Here is a 13,718-nt window from a genome sequence, read left to right on the forward strand (position 1 = left end):
GCCAAGCACGCTTGGAGATACAAGGAAGGGCTGTTAGACTGCTAATTCACAAGTGCAGTCTGGCACTACTGAATCATCTCAAAGCAAGGTGTAACTGATGCCCCAGGGCCCTAATGCCCCAGGACTCTCTTCCTGGTATGAGTTCCAGAGAGAGACTTGTCTTACACTCCATGGAAGGACAAGCAGATGGGTGCTCACCTAGAGGGAAGGGGGCTGGGCAGCCCACGGGCAACGGTGTCAGGTGGCCCAGTGTAATCAAAATAGGGGACCAGATGTACACTCAGCAATGCAATGGATCTCTTAAAAGAGCAGTGCTCGGGGAAAACATTAGTGGCAGGATGAGACACATAACAGATAGCATTTATTTAAATTCAAATACACACAAGGCACACCCTATGTTTGCAGACACGGAAATGCAGATTCACATCTTTGCCTGTGGGAAGAAGGGAAGGGGAGCTGAGGTTGGGACAAAAGAGAGTGCTTTAAAAAATAAATAAATAAATAAAGCATGAGAATTATTATAAAGACAAATGGCATTAAGGCAGCTGGAGCCAAGGAATGAGGAATGCACCGGAAGCTCAAATAATGGCTGCTGACAAGAGCTCCCCTTTAGAGCCACATTGACTCAGCCATGGATCACTCATGTACAAGTTTATTGGTTTCTCTGGGCCTTGGGCAATAGCCCTAGATGGGAAGAAAGAACAGATGGAGGCAGATAACAGGAACTGAGAAAGTCAGAGGTTGATATACAGGGACCTAGAGAAAGCCAAAGCAGAGAATGGGAGGGAGGACCATACTGCCCATGGTGGCATGACCATTTGAGTACACAGTTTGGGTCTTGGTCCCTGGTGATGGCTGGCCTAGCACTCAGAGGTCAGCACCTTCACTCTTGATCGGGGAGGTGTGGTCCACTCAGAGCAGGTCCGCCGAGCTGGCAGAAGTTCAGGGTCATGGCCATACCATTTGCGTGAAATCTCTGTCCTCACCTTCACAGACAAGGGAGAGAATGTTAGGAAGATCTCTCGCTCACTCTCCAGAGCAGCTGCAGGAGACTAACATCACAGAGGTACGTAATGTAGGAGAAACAGGGAAGGCAGGCAAGGAAAGCCTGGTCACGGCCCACCAAGTAGTCACTATTCCCTTCTTCCTTGGACGGTTTCTGGCCCTTGCCTTTAATACTTTTTCTTTTAGCACTGCCTGTGTCTGAGGCCAGACAAACACATGGGTGCCCTCTGTGCCTCCTGACCCAGTCACCAGGTAGTGCTTGCTGAGTGCCTTTGACCCACGCTTGCCTTAGTCTTGAATAGCCAGTGGATAGACAGAAGGGAGAAAGCTGGGAAGGGGAGTGGGGCAGTCTGTATCTTTATGTGGCTGGAGGACAGAGGGAGCTAAGAGACATTCTGCCTGATAGCTAACCTGGGGCTGTATAAAAGCTAAAGAGGAAGCTGTTTTTTATTTAGAACAAAGACCTTCCCACAATTGTTTGAAAAGTAGAAGTTGAAAGAAAGTGAGTTTCCTGTCACCAAACGTCGCCTCATGTCCGACTTTGCTCAGTAAAAGAGTCCCTCTCAACTTACTTTCCCTGTGAACTCCTATCCCAGACCCAACTCACCTCAGTGGGGCTGCTTCTTGCCCCGCCCCCTTCCATGGCTCCCAGGGCTCTTGGGACTGCTATACTCAGATACTAAGTTCTTATGTTCACATACTAGATACAGCTGAGCAAGGCGCAGAGACAGGGTTGGGTACATTGAGAGTAAGAAAGGGAGAAGGTCAGTTGGGGACAGAGGTGTCAAGTAAAGCAGGATGGTGGGCAGATGTATAGAAAGATAAATGGATGGGGAGGTAGAAGGAAGGAGGAAAAGAGGGAAGAAAAAAAAGAATTTTTTAACAGTAGAGAAATAGGACAGGAATCAGCCAGGTCTCTACTAACCACAGAGCCCATAGCAAATACTGGGCCTTTGGGAGGAGCTCTGACCCTGGTTGTGCTGAAGGCCAGAGTCCTGGGGATCTGGACTCAGAAAAATTCTCCCCTGCACAGTAGGATGTTGGTTTAAAAAAAAAAAAAAAAAAAAGAACCCACAGGGTATTCTGGATGACTGTCTCGTCTCCTCTGTCCGCCTCTCCTGCTGTTCTGCATATGCCATGGCCTCCATTCTGTCTGCTTTCTTCACCTCTGCCTCCACTTCTGGCATCCTGATCTCAGAGCCCCTTACTTCCATGGTTTTTGTGTTTCCTGTTCTACTCTGGCTCTTCCCATCTCTGTAGCTGACTCTTCTTTCCAGTTCCTTCTATATGGACCTCTGACTTTCTTGGTTCCTGTCTCTGTCCTTTCACTCTGCCCCTCAACTGATCTGCTCTGTCCTCTATCCTTCCTTGGCACCTGAAAGACCTTCTCCATCTCATGAGTTATTAGTAGAACCTAGTCCAGTGCAGAGGAGAGGTATTTGCAAGGTGTTCAGAAAGTATTCAGGTTAAACTTGACCCATGGGCTCAGGACATGCTCCTACAAAAGATCATAAGAGTGGAGGATCATGGGAGTCAACCTAGCTGGAATTTACAGGAGCAGGGCATAAGAAAAGGAGACTGAGGACAAGTTGTACTTGTTGAGTTAAGGTGAGCCATTAAGAGCACACATACCTCTTGGTTGAGGAAGCAGTAGAGGATTGCAACAATGAAACCCTGGGGGTCAAAGAGAAAGGAAGGAGTCTATCAGAACACTTTGGCCTGACTTTGGAATGTGGCAGTCTTTCTATTGTCTTCTCCCTCACTCATCCCTCACTGTGCATCAGATATGCCAAGCCATGTAATCATCATGGCATGTCTTCCATGTCTGTATAGACAGCCCCACCTTACTGTGTATGTTTATCTTTGTATCTGCATTAGTGAGCTCATTGCCTGATACATGACAGGTACTCGATAAGAACTGAAAAAAAAAAGATGGTAAATAAATGGATGGATGGATGGACAGATGGATGAAAAGAAGAATGGATGTGGGGTCAGAGTACTGTGGAACTGGAAGGAGCCGGTCTGGAGCAGGAGTGACATTGAGTCAAGTCCAACCCCAAAAATCTCATACTAAGAGTGATAGGAGTGGGGACAAATGCCCCCCTCCGCCCTGTTCATGTCCTGGTGCACATAGTCCTGTGCCTCACACCTTTGCCCACACCAGAAGGGGTCAAGTAGTTGCAGCCAAGTCAAACTTCCCCTCTCCTTATAAGTTCATGACCAGCAAGAACCTGGAATTCCTCTTCATGCAAATAAGAAATTCTCAACACCTTAGCCCCTACCAATGATGTGCACTCACTCCAAAAGCCTCTACATACTTCCCAAAGGTTTAAATAGTCTTTGTTCCCCCACAATTAAACAAACTGGTCAATGAAGCCTACCTCCTGTTCTTGTCACACTCAATGTCACTCTCAATGCTTATCCCTCACTTGCTGCCTGAGGTGTCCATCTCCTCTGGCCATTCCTGCTTCCCATTTCTTCCCCTCAGGATCCACTGGTCATGGCCACTGGTGGACTGCACCAGGAAGGACAGGGGAAATGGAGCCTGAATGGCACGGATGAATAGACAAGATGGATGATGGATAGATGGTGGATGGATGGATGGATGGATGGATGGATGGATGAGGAGAGGGATCGATAGATGGGTGGATGGATAATAGGTAAAGGGAGGATGGAATGATGCATGAGTGAGTGGAATAGATGGAAAAAAGAAGAAAAAAGATGAATGAATAGAATGAATAGGTGCAAGAAGGATAGAAAGATGGATAGGTGGGTTGGTAAATGAATCAATTGATCAATTGATTGATAACAAATAATGTGTGGATGAGAGAGAGAGGGGAAGAAAGGAAGAATTGATGGATGGATAATAAATGATGAATGGATAAGTGAATAAATGGGTAAGTAGGTGGGATAGTTGGAAGAAAGAAAGGCTAACAGAATTGATTAACAGATAATCAATGGTGGTGGTGGACGGATGAGTAACTGGATGGATGGGTACATGGCTGTATAAATATCTGGGGAATACATAGATGAATGTATGGGTAGTTGGATGGGTAGAGAAATGAAGGGTAAATGGGGGATGAACAGATGGATGAGTAATTGAACATTCTGAAGAATAGATCTCAACTTAACATGAAATTAGTCAAGGCTTGTTGCCATAGTCCTTGGAAGGAAGGAGTGCCTGTGTGTGTGGGGGGGGGTCTCACCTGGAAGGACCCCAGTCCCAGCTCCAGGGGTAGACGGATGCCAAGGCCAGCACTGTCAGGCAGGAAGTTGAAGATGATGTAATGAATTCCAAACAGCGGGATAAGGAGAAGTGTTGACTTGGAAAGCCGCCTTGTGGAAGACAAATTCTAGACTCTAAGGCTGCCCACCATCAACCACCCTAGAGAATCTGTCCTCCCCACAAATGTCTGGGCTTTTCTCCTTTTAGGTCCATCACACTGTAATGGCTATGCAGTTATCCTGGCTGCTCCAGAGTCTACATATATACTTCAAAGTCGAGTTCTTTCAGGAAGCCTTCTCTGATTGCCCTTTCCTCCCATCTAGACACAGTCTCCAGTACCCATAGAAACAGATGCAGCATGTGTCTGCCATGTCAACCATTTGCCATTGTAACTGGCAGTTTTGTGTCCTACTTTCCTGTACTATGATCTCTTGGGAGCCAGGGGCCAGATCTGTTCTCTCTCTAGGGATATAGGAAAAAGCAGTACCAGGGTAATAAACAGCTACCAGATGAGACATAAACAAATGTATTTTCTTTTAAATGCCTTCCATGAGGGTTCCCAAATATAACACAAACACACACACACACACACACACACACACACATTCGTGGTACCAGTATTGAGCCCGTGTGTGAAGAGCACCCTGTACAGGCTCCAGTTTCCTCAGCAGGATGCAAATTATATTGAGAAACAGCCCAAAGTTAACCTGAAAATGAGGCACAGGGAAGTGGATGCAAAGATTAGAGGCAGCGCTAGGTGGCCTAGGATTGGCCCCAGCCCCTTTGGTGGCTAGAAATCCCAAACCCGTGAGAAGCAGGGCAGAGGAAGACTGAGGGCTCCCCTCCCTCTCCAGCCCTTGTAGAAAGGAAGAGAGTCAGGCCTGGCCATCTGTCTCCAGCCACCTCCCAGGGTCACTCGGGTACAAAGCGGATGTCCATCACTGTGTAGTTTCTCTGCTGGGAGACAGCACACAGCCATGGGTGCCAAGCCACATCAGGAGGAGCAGGAGCAGCTGAGTGCTCACCTGTAGGCGCCATCCACTACCACTTACCACCCCAGCAAGAGATGTTCTGCAAGCCAGGCACATGGAAACTAGAAAACTGGTCTAGGTGCTGAAGTAACCAACCAGGGACTGTGGCTGCCAGAGGGGCTGCCAGAGAAGCTAGTCACCAGTTTCCCAATTTCCTTCTGGGGAGTCATGTTGCCACCCTGCAGGGCCACACAAAGAAACCTGGAAGCTGGGTGAATAGAGCAAAGGAAGCTGGCCTCAGAGACTGACCCCAACAGAGAGCACTATGGGCCCTTTGATGATCCACCAGTAGGGGGAGGTGTCGTCTAGGTCCCAGCACCTGGGAAGAAGACAGCCTGGGCTTGAAGGTGTTCCTGGGCCCTTCTCCTGTCTAGTGTTCAAGTCTCCAGCCTCCTTCTGTCTCCCTCTGGCCTGTCTCCCTCTGGCCTGATCTTCTCTCTCAGCCTATCCAAAGGAGAACCCCAGCGAAGGCTGGCTGGTCTTTCTCGTCCTTATCCAGCCATTTTTCTTCCTGTAGAAGGTCTGCTCAGAGCTGGTCTCCTGAGATTCACAGCTCTGACAGCTTCTCCTGCCTGAGATCCTGCCCCCTCTGTGCTACAAGCAGCGTGCCCACCTGCCATACTCTAAGCTAGGGACTCCCTCCTCCTCCTGCTCGTGTGTTGTTGACAACATGGGGGGTGAGGAAGTTGCTTTACTCACGCAGTGTCCTCAAAAGCCAGTTTGCAGCCCACCCACGTACCAGTGCATAGCATGGGGAGCCCTGTGGGTGAGACAACACAGGGATGAGGGAGGGCTCTGCATCCTTATCCTCCACCTCCCACCAATCTGTTAGGCACGTGCAGAGTGTAATGGTGGGGACAGGTAACCGCCTGAGGGGATCTGGTCTACTTCCCAGTGCTCTCAATACAAGACTATGGACTGTCCCTACCTGGGCCCCGGAGTTACCCACAATGCCTCTTCATGCTCTCCCAAGGTCTTCCCAGCCTCCACCTCCCCTATGGTGGTCAATGAGCCCTTGATGCTCACCCCAGCCGGCAAGAACCAGCCACCAGAAAGCTGGTTTGGATCTGGGGGATGTGGAAGCCAACAGGCAGCTCAGGTAGACAGCTTCCGCCAGCAGCCAGCTGAAGTTGGTCATGGTGGCAAAATGGGAGATGGCCACAGAGACCTTGCACAGGATCTGAGAGCAGGGACCTGATGCTTCAGCACTTGGTCTCCCACTTCAACCCCCATTGGGTCTCTTTCACCCCAACTGAAACACCAAACCCTCAGGTCCCCTCCACCTTGGGCTGGACCACTCCACTCCTTGGGCTGCCCCAGACGGAATATGTCAGTATAACTGTGATGATCAGAGCACAGCCAGACAGACGGGGTTCATTGTGCCCTCTGTCAGCCATGCATACCATCTCAGCCTCAGCGTTGTATCTGGGAAAGGAAGAACTCCAGGAAGAACTCATGGCCTCTCATGGCCTTACTCAGGGTCACTAAAAACTGAACTATTTCCTTATCTCAGGGTCACTAAAAACTGAACTATTTCCTCTGTCATGTGACATTCCTAAACTGAAATCCTCCTTTAAAGTGATAACCATGGACTGCTTATCCATGCACAACTTGGGTCTGTGAGTATAGGATGTTCCCATCATGCATGCGGCCAGCTGCCTTGCTCCTCCCTCACCTACCTCTGGGCCTAGCTGCCCAAGCTCTATCTATTCCCCAACTGTGTAGCTGGGTGACCTGGCCAGCTGCCCCCTTGTTACCAAAATGAGATTAAAGTGAGGCTTTCGAGGCATTTTAAGATCAAAGAAGATAATACATGTAAAGTACTTGGTGTGCTGCCCAGGCTAAGTAAGTGCACAGTTGTATTCAGTGATTAATTCATTAATTAAGTCAGGCCACTTGTTGGTCTGGGCAATCACTTGTCTATTCATTTCTAGAACACTTTCAAAACCCTTGAACTCTGACCCCTTCAGTTTTCAATCTGCTCCTTGCTTCTCCTTTCCCCACCCCTCCACTTAAGACTTAGGACTTCCTGTGACTTCCCATTTGGGGGCTCTGCCCCAGACTCTTCTGTCATAGAGAGGGTCTTCCCTGTCTCTACTACTGTGCTGATGCAACCCCAAGGCCACCTACCCCCTGAAGCCCTTTTGTTCTCTTAGTTCTCAGCTTTCCCTACCCAGTGGCCCCAAGTCTGGGTGCTTCCTCTCCCTTAGGTGCTTCTGGAAGGAGGGGCCAACCTCCACCCAAGTCCTTGCATAGGCAATGAAATGGCTATGAAAGGCATCAAAGGCAATGAAATGGCTGGCTGGGCACAGGACCCTCTGTGACCAACTTGAAACAAGAGCTTGAATGAAAGAGAAATAATGGCTGTCAGATGGCAACAAGGAGCAGCTCAAATTGACACTGTGGTCTAGGAATGTGCTCATAGGGGACATTTGAGACTCCCTTCATTTGTCCATGGCCACGAATGTAGGGCCAACCTGTGTGACAGCAGGTCAGGCACATTCAGGTCTGTCTCCTGCTCTCTTCCCCCAGCCCCAACTCCCTCCAGCCACAGCCTTTACAGTGGACAAGCTGCAGTGGTCCATGCTATCTCCCTGGAAAATGGCAGCATCCTTCAGGAACACAGCACTGGCTTTGAGGATGAAGGTGACAAACAGCTGTGTGTGGATGTAGTTCCGAGGGCAGTGGAGCCTCCTGGAAAGGACAGGAGAGAGATGAACACAGGGGCCTGGCTGCAAAAAAGCTTCCCAGGACTAGAAAAGGCATGGCTGGGGTGCTAGACAGAAGGTGAGTCAATGCAGAGCACCCAAAGCCATATCAAACAAAATTAAACCCAATGAACTGAGTAGAAAATGAGCATAATGGGCCAGTTTGACTCTGAAGGTCAAATGGACAGCATTTCCTGGGCTAGGTTCAGGTAAAAGAACAAGGGCTCTACAGCCCCACCTTCAGGTAGCTCTGCAACTGTAGATACAGAGGCAGCCACAGTCCAGCAAGAGCAGAGGGCAGTCATCGAGTGATCAGAGAGCTACCCTCTGAGGTACAGCCCTGTGGGTAACTCAGCCTTCAAAGGCTGGGAAGCCATTACACCCATCAGTAAGAGCTGAGGTGGAGCCCATGCAGGGTACCCTGGGTTCAATAATCTCCAGTACTGAAAACTAAACAAAAAAGTGCTGTAATGGTCAGAAAGTCACAACCATCAAAAGAGCACCATTCAGGGGGCAAGGAGGATTCTTAGAACCCCTTGAGAGCTGGGCTTCCAGTGTTGGCGGGGATGAACACACTACCAAGAAAAAAGGCACCGGAAGCAAACAGAACGAGGCCTAAATGAGCAAAGGTGCAGCCACAGAACAGAGGTCTGGTGTGCGAAGAGAGGGCCCATATGTGGGAAAAAAGTTAAGAAATTCCCAGAAGTCATTTCGCCTAGATCTGAGCCCTTCTTGGTGATCTAGGCAGAGAACCAGAGACTGGGTCCTCAGACAATAGGGAGTCAGAGAAAATTCTTGAGCAAGTGAGAAAGACTACAAACCTGAGAGCAACCAGGATGGCAATAGCCACGAAGAGGGCTACAATGGAGATGCTGTGACCCGTGGTGTAGATGATCTTCACCGTGGAGAAGTAAGATTTCTGGGGACAACAGAAGCAGAAGAAGCGTTTGGCAATTAAGCATGGGGTCTGCAACTCCACTGACCGCCCAGTCACTGATGCCACAGAAAGTCCCAGGTAAGCACTGAGCCAACAGGTGGAGGTGCTAAGGCTTCACAGTTACACTGGGAATGAGGACAGCCGACAGAAACTACCTGGAGAATGACGAAAGCACAAGAGGAATGTGTGCCTGTTTGTTGACACTAGCTAGCTACCAGCTTGAGAACATTGTCATCCCACGTAATGGTGACATCTGGGACGCCAGGAACAGCCACAGGCAGGCAGGAGAAAAGCTCTGTGGGTCCCAGTGTCTGAGTCGGTTTGAGCTGGGAATATAGTATGGCCAGATATTGCCTCTACTCCAACTCTGCCCCACACTGTGCCTCTCTGACCTGTCTCTTCATCTGAAAGATAAGCACACCAGTGCATTTGCTCTCAGGGCTGAGGGCAGAGGAAAATGGGATTGGAAGTATGGATAGACCTTGTAAAGACCTTGATCTGTGCACAGGGTGGGGTATGCTGCCCAGAGACAGGGGTCTCTGTAACTACCACATTCTTGAGTTTCTTTATGTGCCCATTCCACAACCCAGTATACTGTCCCACTGGCTCAGGGCTAGAGAAGGCAAGTATGTCCTGTCTAGCACAGTCAGCAGTCTTCATTTCCTCTGAAATAACTAAATACCCGTCCCCCACCCCAGCACTGGAAACTGAGAACAGAAAAGGCTGGCCCAGAGGAGAGTGACCACAGCTCTCCTCCTGCCCTGGGCTTTCCTTCTCAAAGCAAAGCAGCCCATGTGTCACCCTAAAGGGCCATCTTCACTTGGCACTTTACTGCCATCTGCTGGGAGACTCCTGTAATTACTATGCCCACCTGATGACTACAATGTTGGGAGTGGCTTACCTCCTTGGCTATCAGTTCCAAGGGCACAGGGCAGGCCACTGGGTATGGTGGAAAGGGATCAGACCAGCCAGTGATGGTACAGTCCCGCTTCACAGTTCCTAGAGGCAACCAAGAGTCTCTGTTTACAGAATTCCTCCCTTTCCAAGGAGATGGTAGGAGGGTCCTGGCTGTCAAATGTCCCTGTGAGGTATGCACAAGAAGTTCTTAAATACAGGGAGAGAAGAGTACTCCTGTCCCGAGGCTGGGGCTCCAGACCAGTGTGGTCTGTGGCTGGTATCCAAAAAAGCTCTGTTGAACAGTATTCGGGGGGAGGGGGGAACACAGAGTGAAATGATGGACCCCTACATCCTATGGGCAGGAGGGAAGAAAGCAGACACCCTCTGTCCCACAAGAGACAGAAAATCCAGGAGGTGGGGTGGAGGTGGAGGAGCTCCACATCCTCCCCACTGTGGTGCCTCCTCCTGCTAACAGCCAAGGAGCAGTGGGTAGATGCCATGCCCACCCCCTTGCCTCAGTGTTCTCACTGATCGTGCACTGGGTGGGTGGTTATCGGTCATTATTCAATATGACTAAGTTTTTCAGGATAACTCTAGAAGAGAGAAAGGTGATGCTGAAATTCACTGTCACCTGTCACCTCATAAGTGATGTACAACCCAGAAAGGACCACCTTCTCCCCAGCCCTGCCGTACCCAGGCCACTCACCTGGCTCTGAGCTGAAGTGAGAGAAGAAGTCAGGACAGGGGAGAGTGACCCACTGGCCAGAACCTGTCGGGGGCCAGCACAACAGCCCGTCCCAGGTCCCAGAGCAGCCTAGGTGGAGAAGAAGGAGACATGGATGACCTATGAAGGAAGCTAATACGGTATTCAAAGGGCAAGCTGGAGAAGATGTCAGGATCAGGGTCATCCCCAACCCCTCATACCCAGTGTGTAGTTGGTCGCCTCTGCCACCTGAAGACATGCAAGCTCGTCCTCTCTCAGCTGAGTGATGAAGTCACATTCTGAGTGAAGGTGACACAGTACCTATGGGAGATAGTGACACGGTGAGTCAAGACCTCTGGGGGCTGCACACTTTCTAGCCCTGGTGACCTGAAGATGGAGACCAAAATTGATACATTTCTGTGCCCAGATTCTGAGAAAGACCCATCTGCCCCACAGATGTCAAGGTATGTTTGATGAGCAGTGAGGCATAAAGGAGGAAGTGAGGAATAGAGGGAAAAGAGAGGAAGGAAAGAGATCAGAAGAAAGAGGAGAAAGAAGAAAGGGAGGAAAGGACAGGAAGAGCGGTAGAAAGGGTTAGGAAAGAAGAGAGGGATGGATACACTTTTCCATCTAATGGCAGTGAATTCTGAGACATGTTAAAGAAAGCTATACAGATATCCCGTAGCTATGACAATGCAGTCCTTGACATGGCCTTTCCTCTCCCTGCCTCCCACCCCACACTCTATACTTCTGGGCCCTGGAAGTGTTTCTGCCTAAACAACCCTGGTAGGCAAAACAATGGTCCCCAAAGACCATGTCCCAGTCCCCAAAGTCAGTGAGTGTGTCACTTGACACAGCCAAAGCACTTAGCAGGTATGATCAAAGAGCCCTAGGTAGAAAGATGTCCTTGATTATCTGAGTGGACACAGAGTCCTCACAAGGGGGGAAGAGGGATCAAATCAGAGAGATGATGGGAAGTGGTGAAAAAAAGATATGGCACTTACTGACGATGAAGAACTGCCTCAGGCCAGGGTAGGAGACTGCAGAAGGACCACAGTCCTGCCAACCATTTGGGTTTAGCCAGATGAAAAGTGTGTGTGGCTTCTGCTATGTCTCAGGCAAGTTACCTGAGCAAATGTATAGAGTAGTAACTGGGAGAGGATATGGGTGGATGAGAGAGTGAAAAGGTGATAGATAGCACCTGAGTGAGGTAAAGGAGCAATGAACAGGAAGGACGAACTGGAAGGGAGGCCTAGCCATATGGCTGGTGGAGTTGATGAGTATTCCCATAGACACAGAGACAATAAGACAGGGGAAGATGGTCACACGAGGATGCATGGGGGTATGGATGACGAGGGACCGGTATCATGGTGACTGAGTTCATTGTTAGATGGATAGAAGGAAACTGCCTTCATGTGTGGCTTGGCAATCATGAAGATTGTAGATTGGGTACTTCCTAGAGCCTAAGAGCCACAAAAAATGTTCTCTAAGTCTTTGTGGACATCTCTTTCTTTTTAAAGGGTGATTCAGAGGCCATCTGGCACCCAAGTGCTCAAGGCTAGGCAGAGTCTTTGGTTGGGTCTAAGGTTTGGTGTTTGACCTTTTCTTTAGAGACATAGAATTCCTAACATCTCTCAAGATTTTCTCAAATGCCCTTGCAAGGTCCATGCACATATGACACACACATATAACACACACACACACACACACACACACACACACACACGCATGCACACTCGCATGCACATTTTGCCTGTGGGCGTGCGCATCTTTCCCTGACCTGACCAGCTTCTCACCTCAAGGTTTGGGAGGCAGTGATTATCTCTAGTCCTGAACTTGGTAGCTGCTGAATGACCCCCTGGTCTAGGGTCATTCTTTCCAAATGAAGTTTTTATGGTGCTGTGAATATGCAAGAGAATATGAGTCCTTTGTGCCGTATAGGGACTCATGGAATTTACCCGCATGGCACTCACATGCCAGCCTTTGCCAGGTCAAATCACTCATTCCCTACCCCCTCCCTGAGGCATGGTGGCACTATGCAGGCTGGCCTATGATTCTCTGTGTAGGTAAGAATAAAGTCATGATAATCCTCCTGCCTCTACAAGCAATGACACTACAGCTCTGAGCCACCACACCTCACTCAAGATTCTCTTTTTACACAGAGGCAAATGAAGTTCTCTTTATGGTCTGAAGACACCAGCTCGTTGAGTGAAGGGCAGTGAGGTGCTAAATAGGTGGTCACCCCGGCAAGGCAACAGAAGAAGGTAGCCTTGTGACTGCTGCCTTCCTGACCCTTCATACCATTGTTAGCGACCCAGAAAGTCTGCAGCACATTCAGAGAAGCCTCCTCTCTTGGCTTTCCCACATCCCACCACACAGGCTAGGTAGCAATAGCTGGTTTCTGAAGCTTCTCCATCCCTGGCTCCATAAAAGGAAGAGCTCCCAAATGCCACAGCTGGAAGAGCTGGTATCACTACCTCCTCGGACCCCACAGGGAACCTGGCCACACTCCTTTCCAGGAAACAGCCATGCTGAAGATGACAAAGGAGACAGGAGACAGGACAGCATTGGTTAGGTGGTAGCCTGGGGTGTACAGGCTCTAGCGTGACAGGGAGGCCATATGTGGCCTCAGCTATTTCAAGACAGAGCCTCAGGAAAAGTGTCTCTGGAGCACCCAGAGGACTCAGATAGGACCTGGATGAGGAAACAAAGAGGTAGCTCAAGGGATCTAAGGAAGGAAGGAGCCATCAGACTCTGGAGTTCCCCAGCCACAGACTGCCACTACCCAGCTGGAAAAGAACAGAGGAGGAGGTCTGAGTTGACTACTTACTTCTCCCCACAGGTTCAACAAGCAGAGGACACAGATACCCCGTAACAGGCCATCCATGGTAGCGGTGCCTGAAGTCAGCCTCAACGAGCCTTGGCCCTTCCCTCCCAGGCTGTCTCTACTGATGCCGCCTAGCTGTTTTCCCTGCTCCTCACCTTCCCTGGTAACTGTTTATGTAGGCAGGGCCAACAGAAGGGACACCCCACTGAATATTGAACAGGATGGTGGGACATTGTGTTACTGCCAGCCCTAAATGGGACTCTGTGTCCTCAGCAGGAGGTAGCTGCTGCACCACCTTTCTCCGCTTCTGTGTCTGAATGTACCTGTCCTGACAGCAAGATCCCAGTGAACACAGACAGGGCACAGGGAGGTGACAACCACTGT

The 13,718-nt window shown here is 49.7% G+C and overlaps 1 protein-coding gene across 1 annotated transcript; it reads right to left on the reverse strand.

Annotated features, from left to right (window-relative positions):
• Positions 1-354: 354 nt before the first annotated feature.
• On the reverse strand, positions 355-13,460 carry Ghrhr (growth hormone releasing hormone receptor). The gene is made up of 13 exons (XM_021648267.2): positions 13,338-13,460; positions 10,729-10,828; positions 10,511-10,618; positions 9,809-9,906; positions 8,792-8,889; positions 7,824-7,956; positions 6,289-6,442; positions 5,962-6,022; positions 5,512-5,581; positions 4,847-4,938; positions 4,212-4,341; positions 2,638-2,679; positions 355-986 (listed from the first exon to the last, which is right to left on the reverse strand). Exons 1-13 carry the CDS (start codon positions 13,392-13,394, stop codon positions 861-863), a joined length of 1,269 nt encoding a protein of 422 aa, XP_021503942.1. The 5' UTR covers positions 13,395-13,460; the 3' UTR covers positions 355-860.
• Positions 13,461-13,718: the final 258 nt, after the last annotated feature.

This window comes from Meriones unguiculatus, chromosome 3, assembly GCF_030254825.1.
Source record: "Meriones unguiculatus strain TT.TT164.6M chromosome 3, Bangor_MerUng_6.1, whole genome shotgun sequence".
Classification (NCBI taxonomy): domain Eukaryota; kingdom Metazoa; phylum Chordata; class Mammalia; order Rodentia; family Muridae; genus Meriones; species Meriones unguiculatus.

Excerpts from the sequence above, each read along its gene's own strand:
- Ghrhr (XM_021648267.2), bottom strand. The coding sequence starts at position 13,394 with ATGGATGGCCTGTTACGGGGTATCTGTGTCCTCTGCTTGTTGAACCTG. Across the intron at positions 6,023-6,288 it reads GCTGGTTCTTGCCGGCTGGG|GGCTCCCCATGCTATGCACT; the intron begins GTGAGCATCAAG and ends TCTCACCCACAG. Across the intron at positions 5,582-5,961 it reads CTGGCTTTTGAGGACACTGC|GTGCTGGGACCTAGACGACA; the intron begins GTGAGTAAAGCA and ends TCTTCTTCCCAG.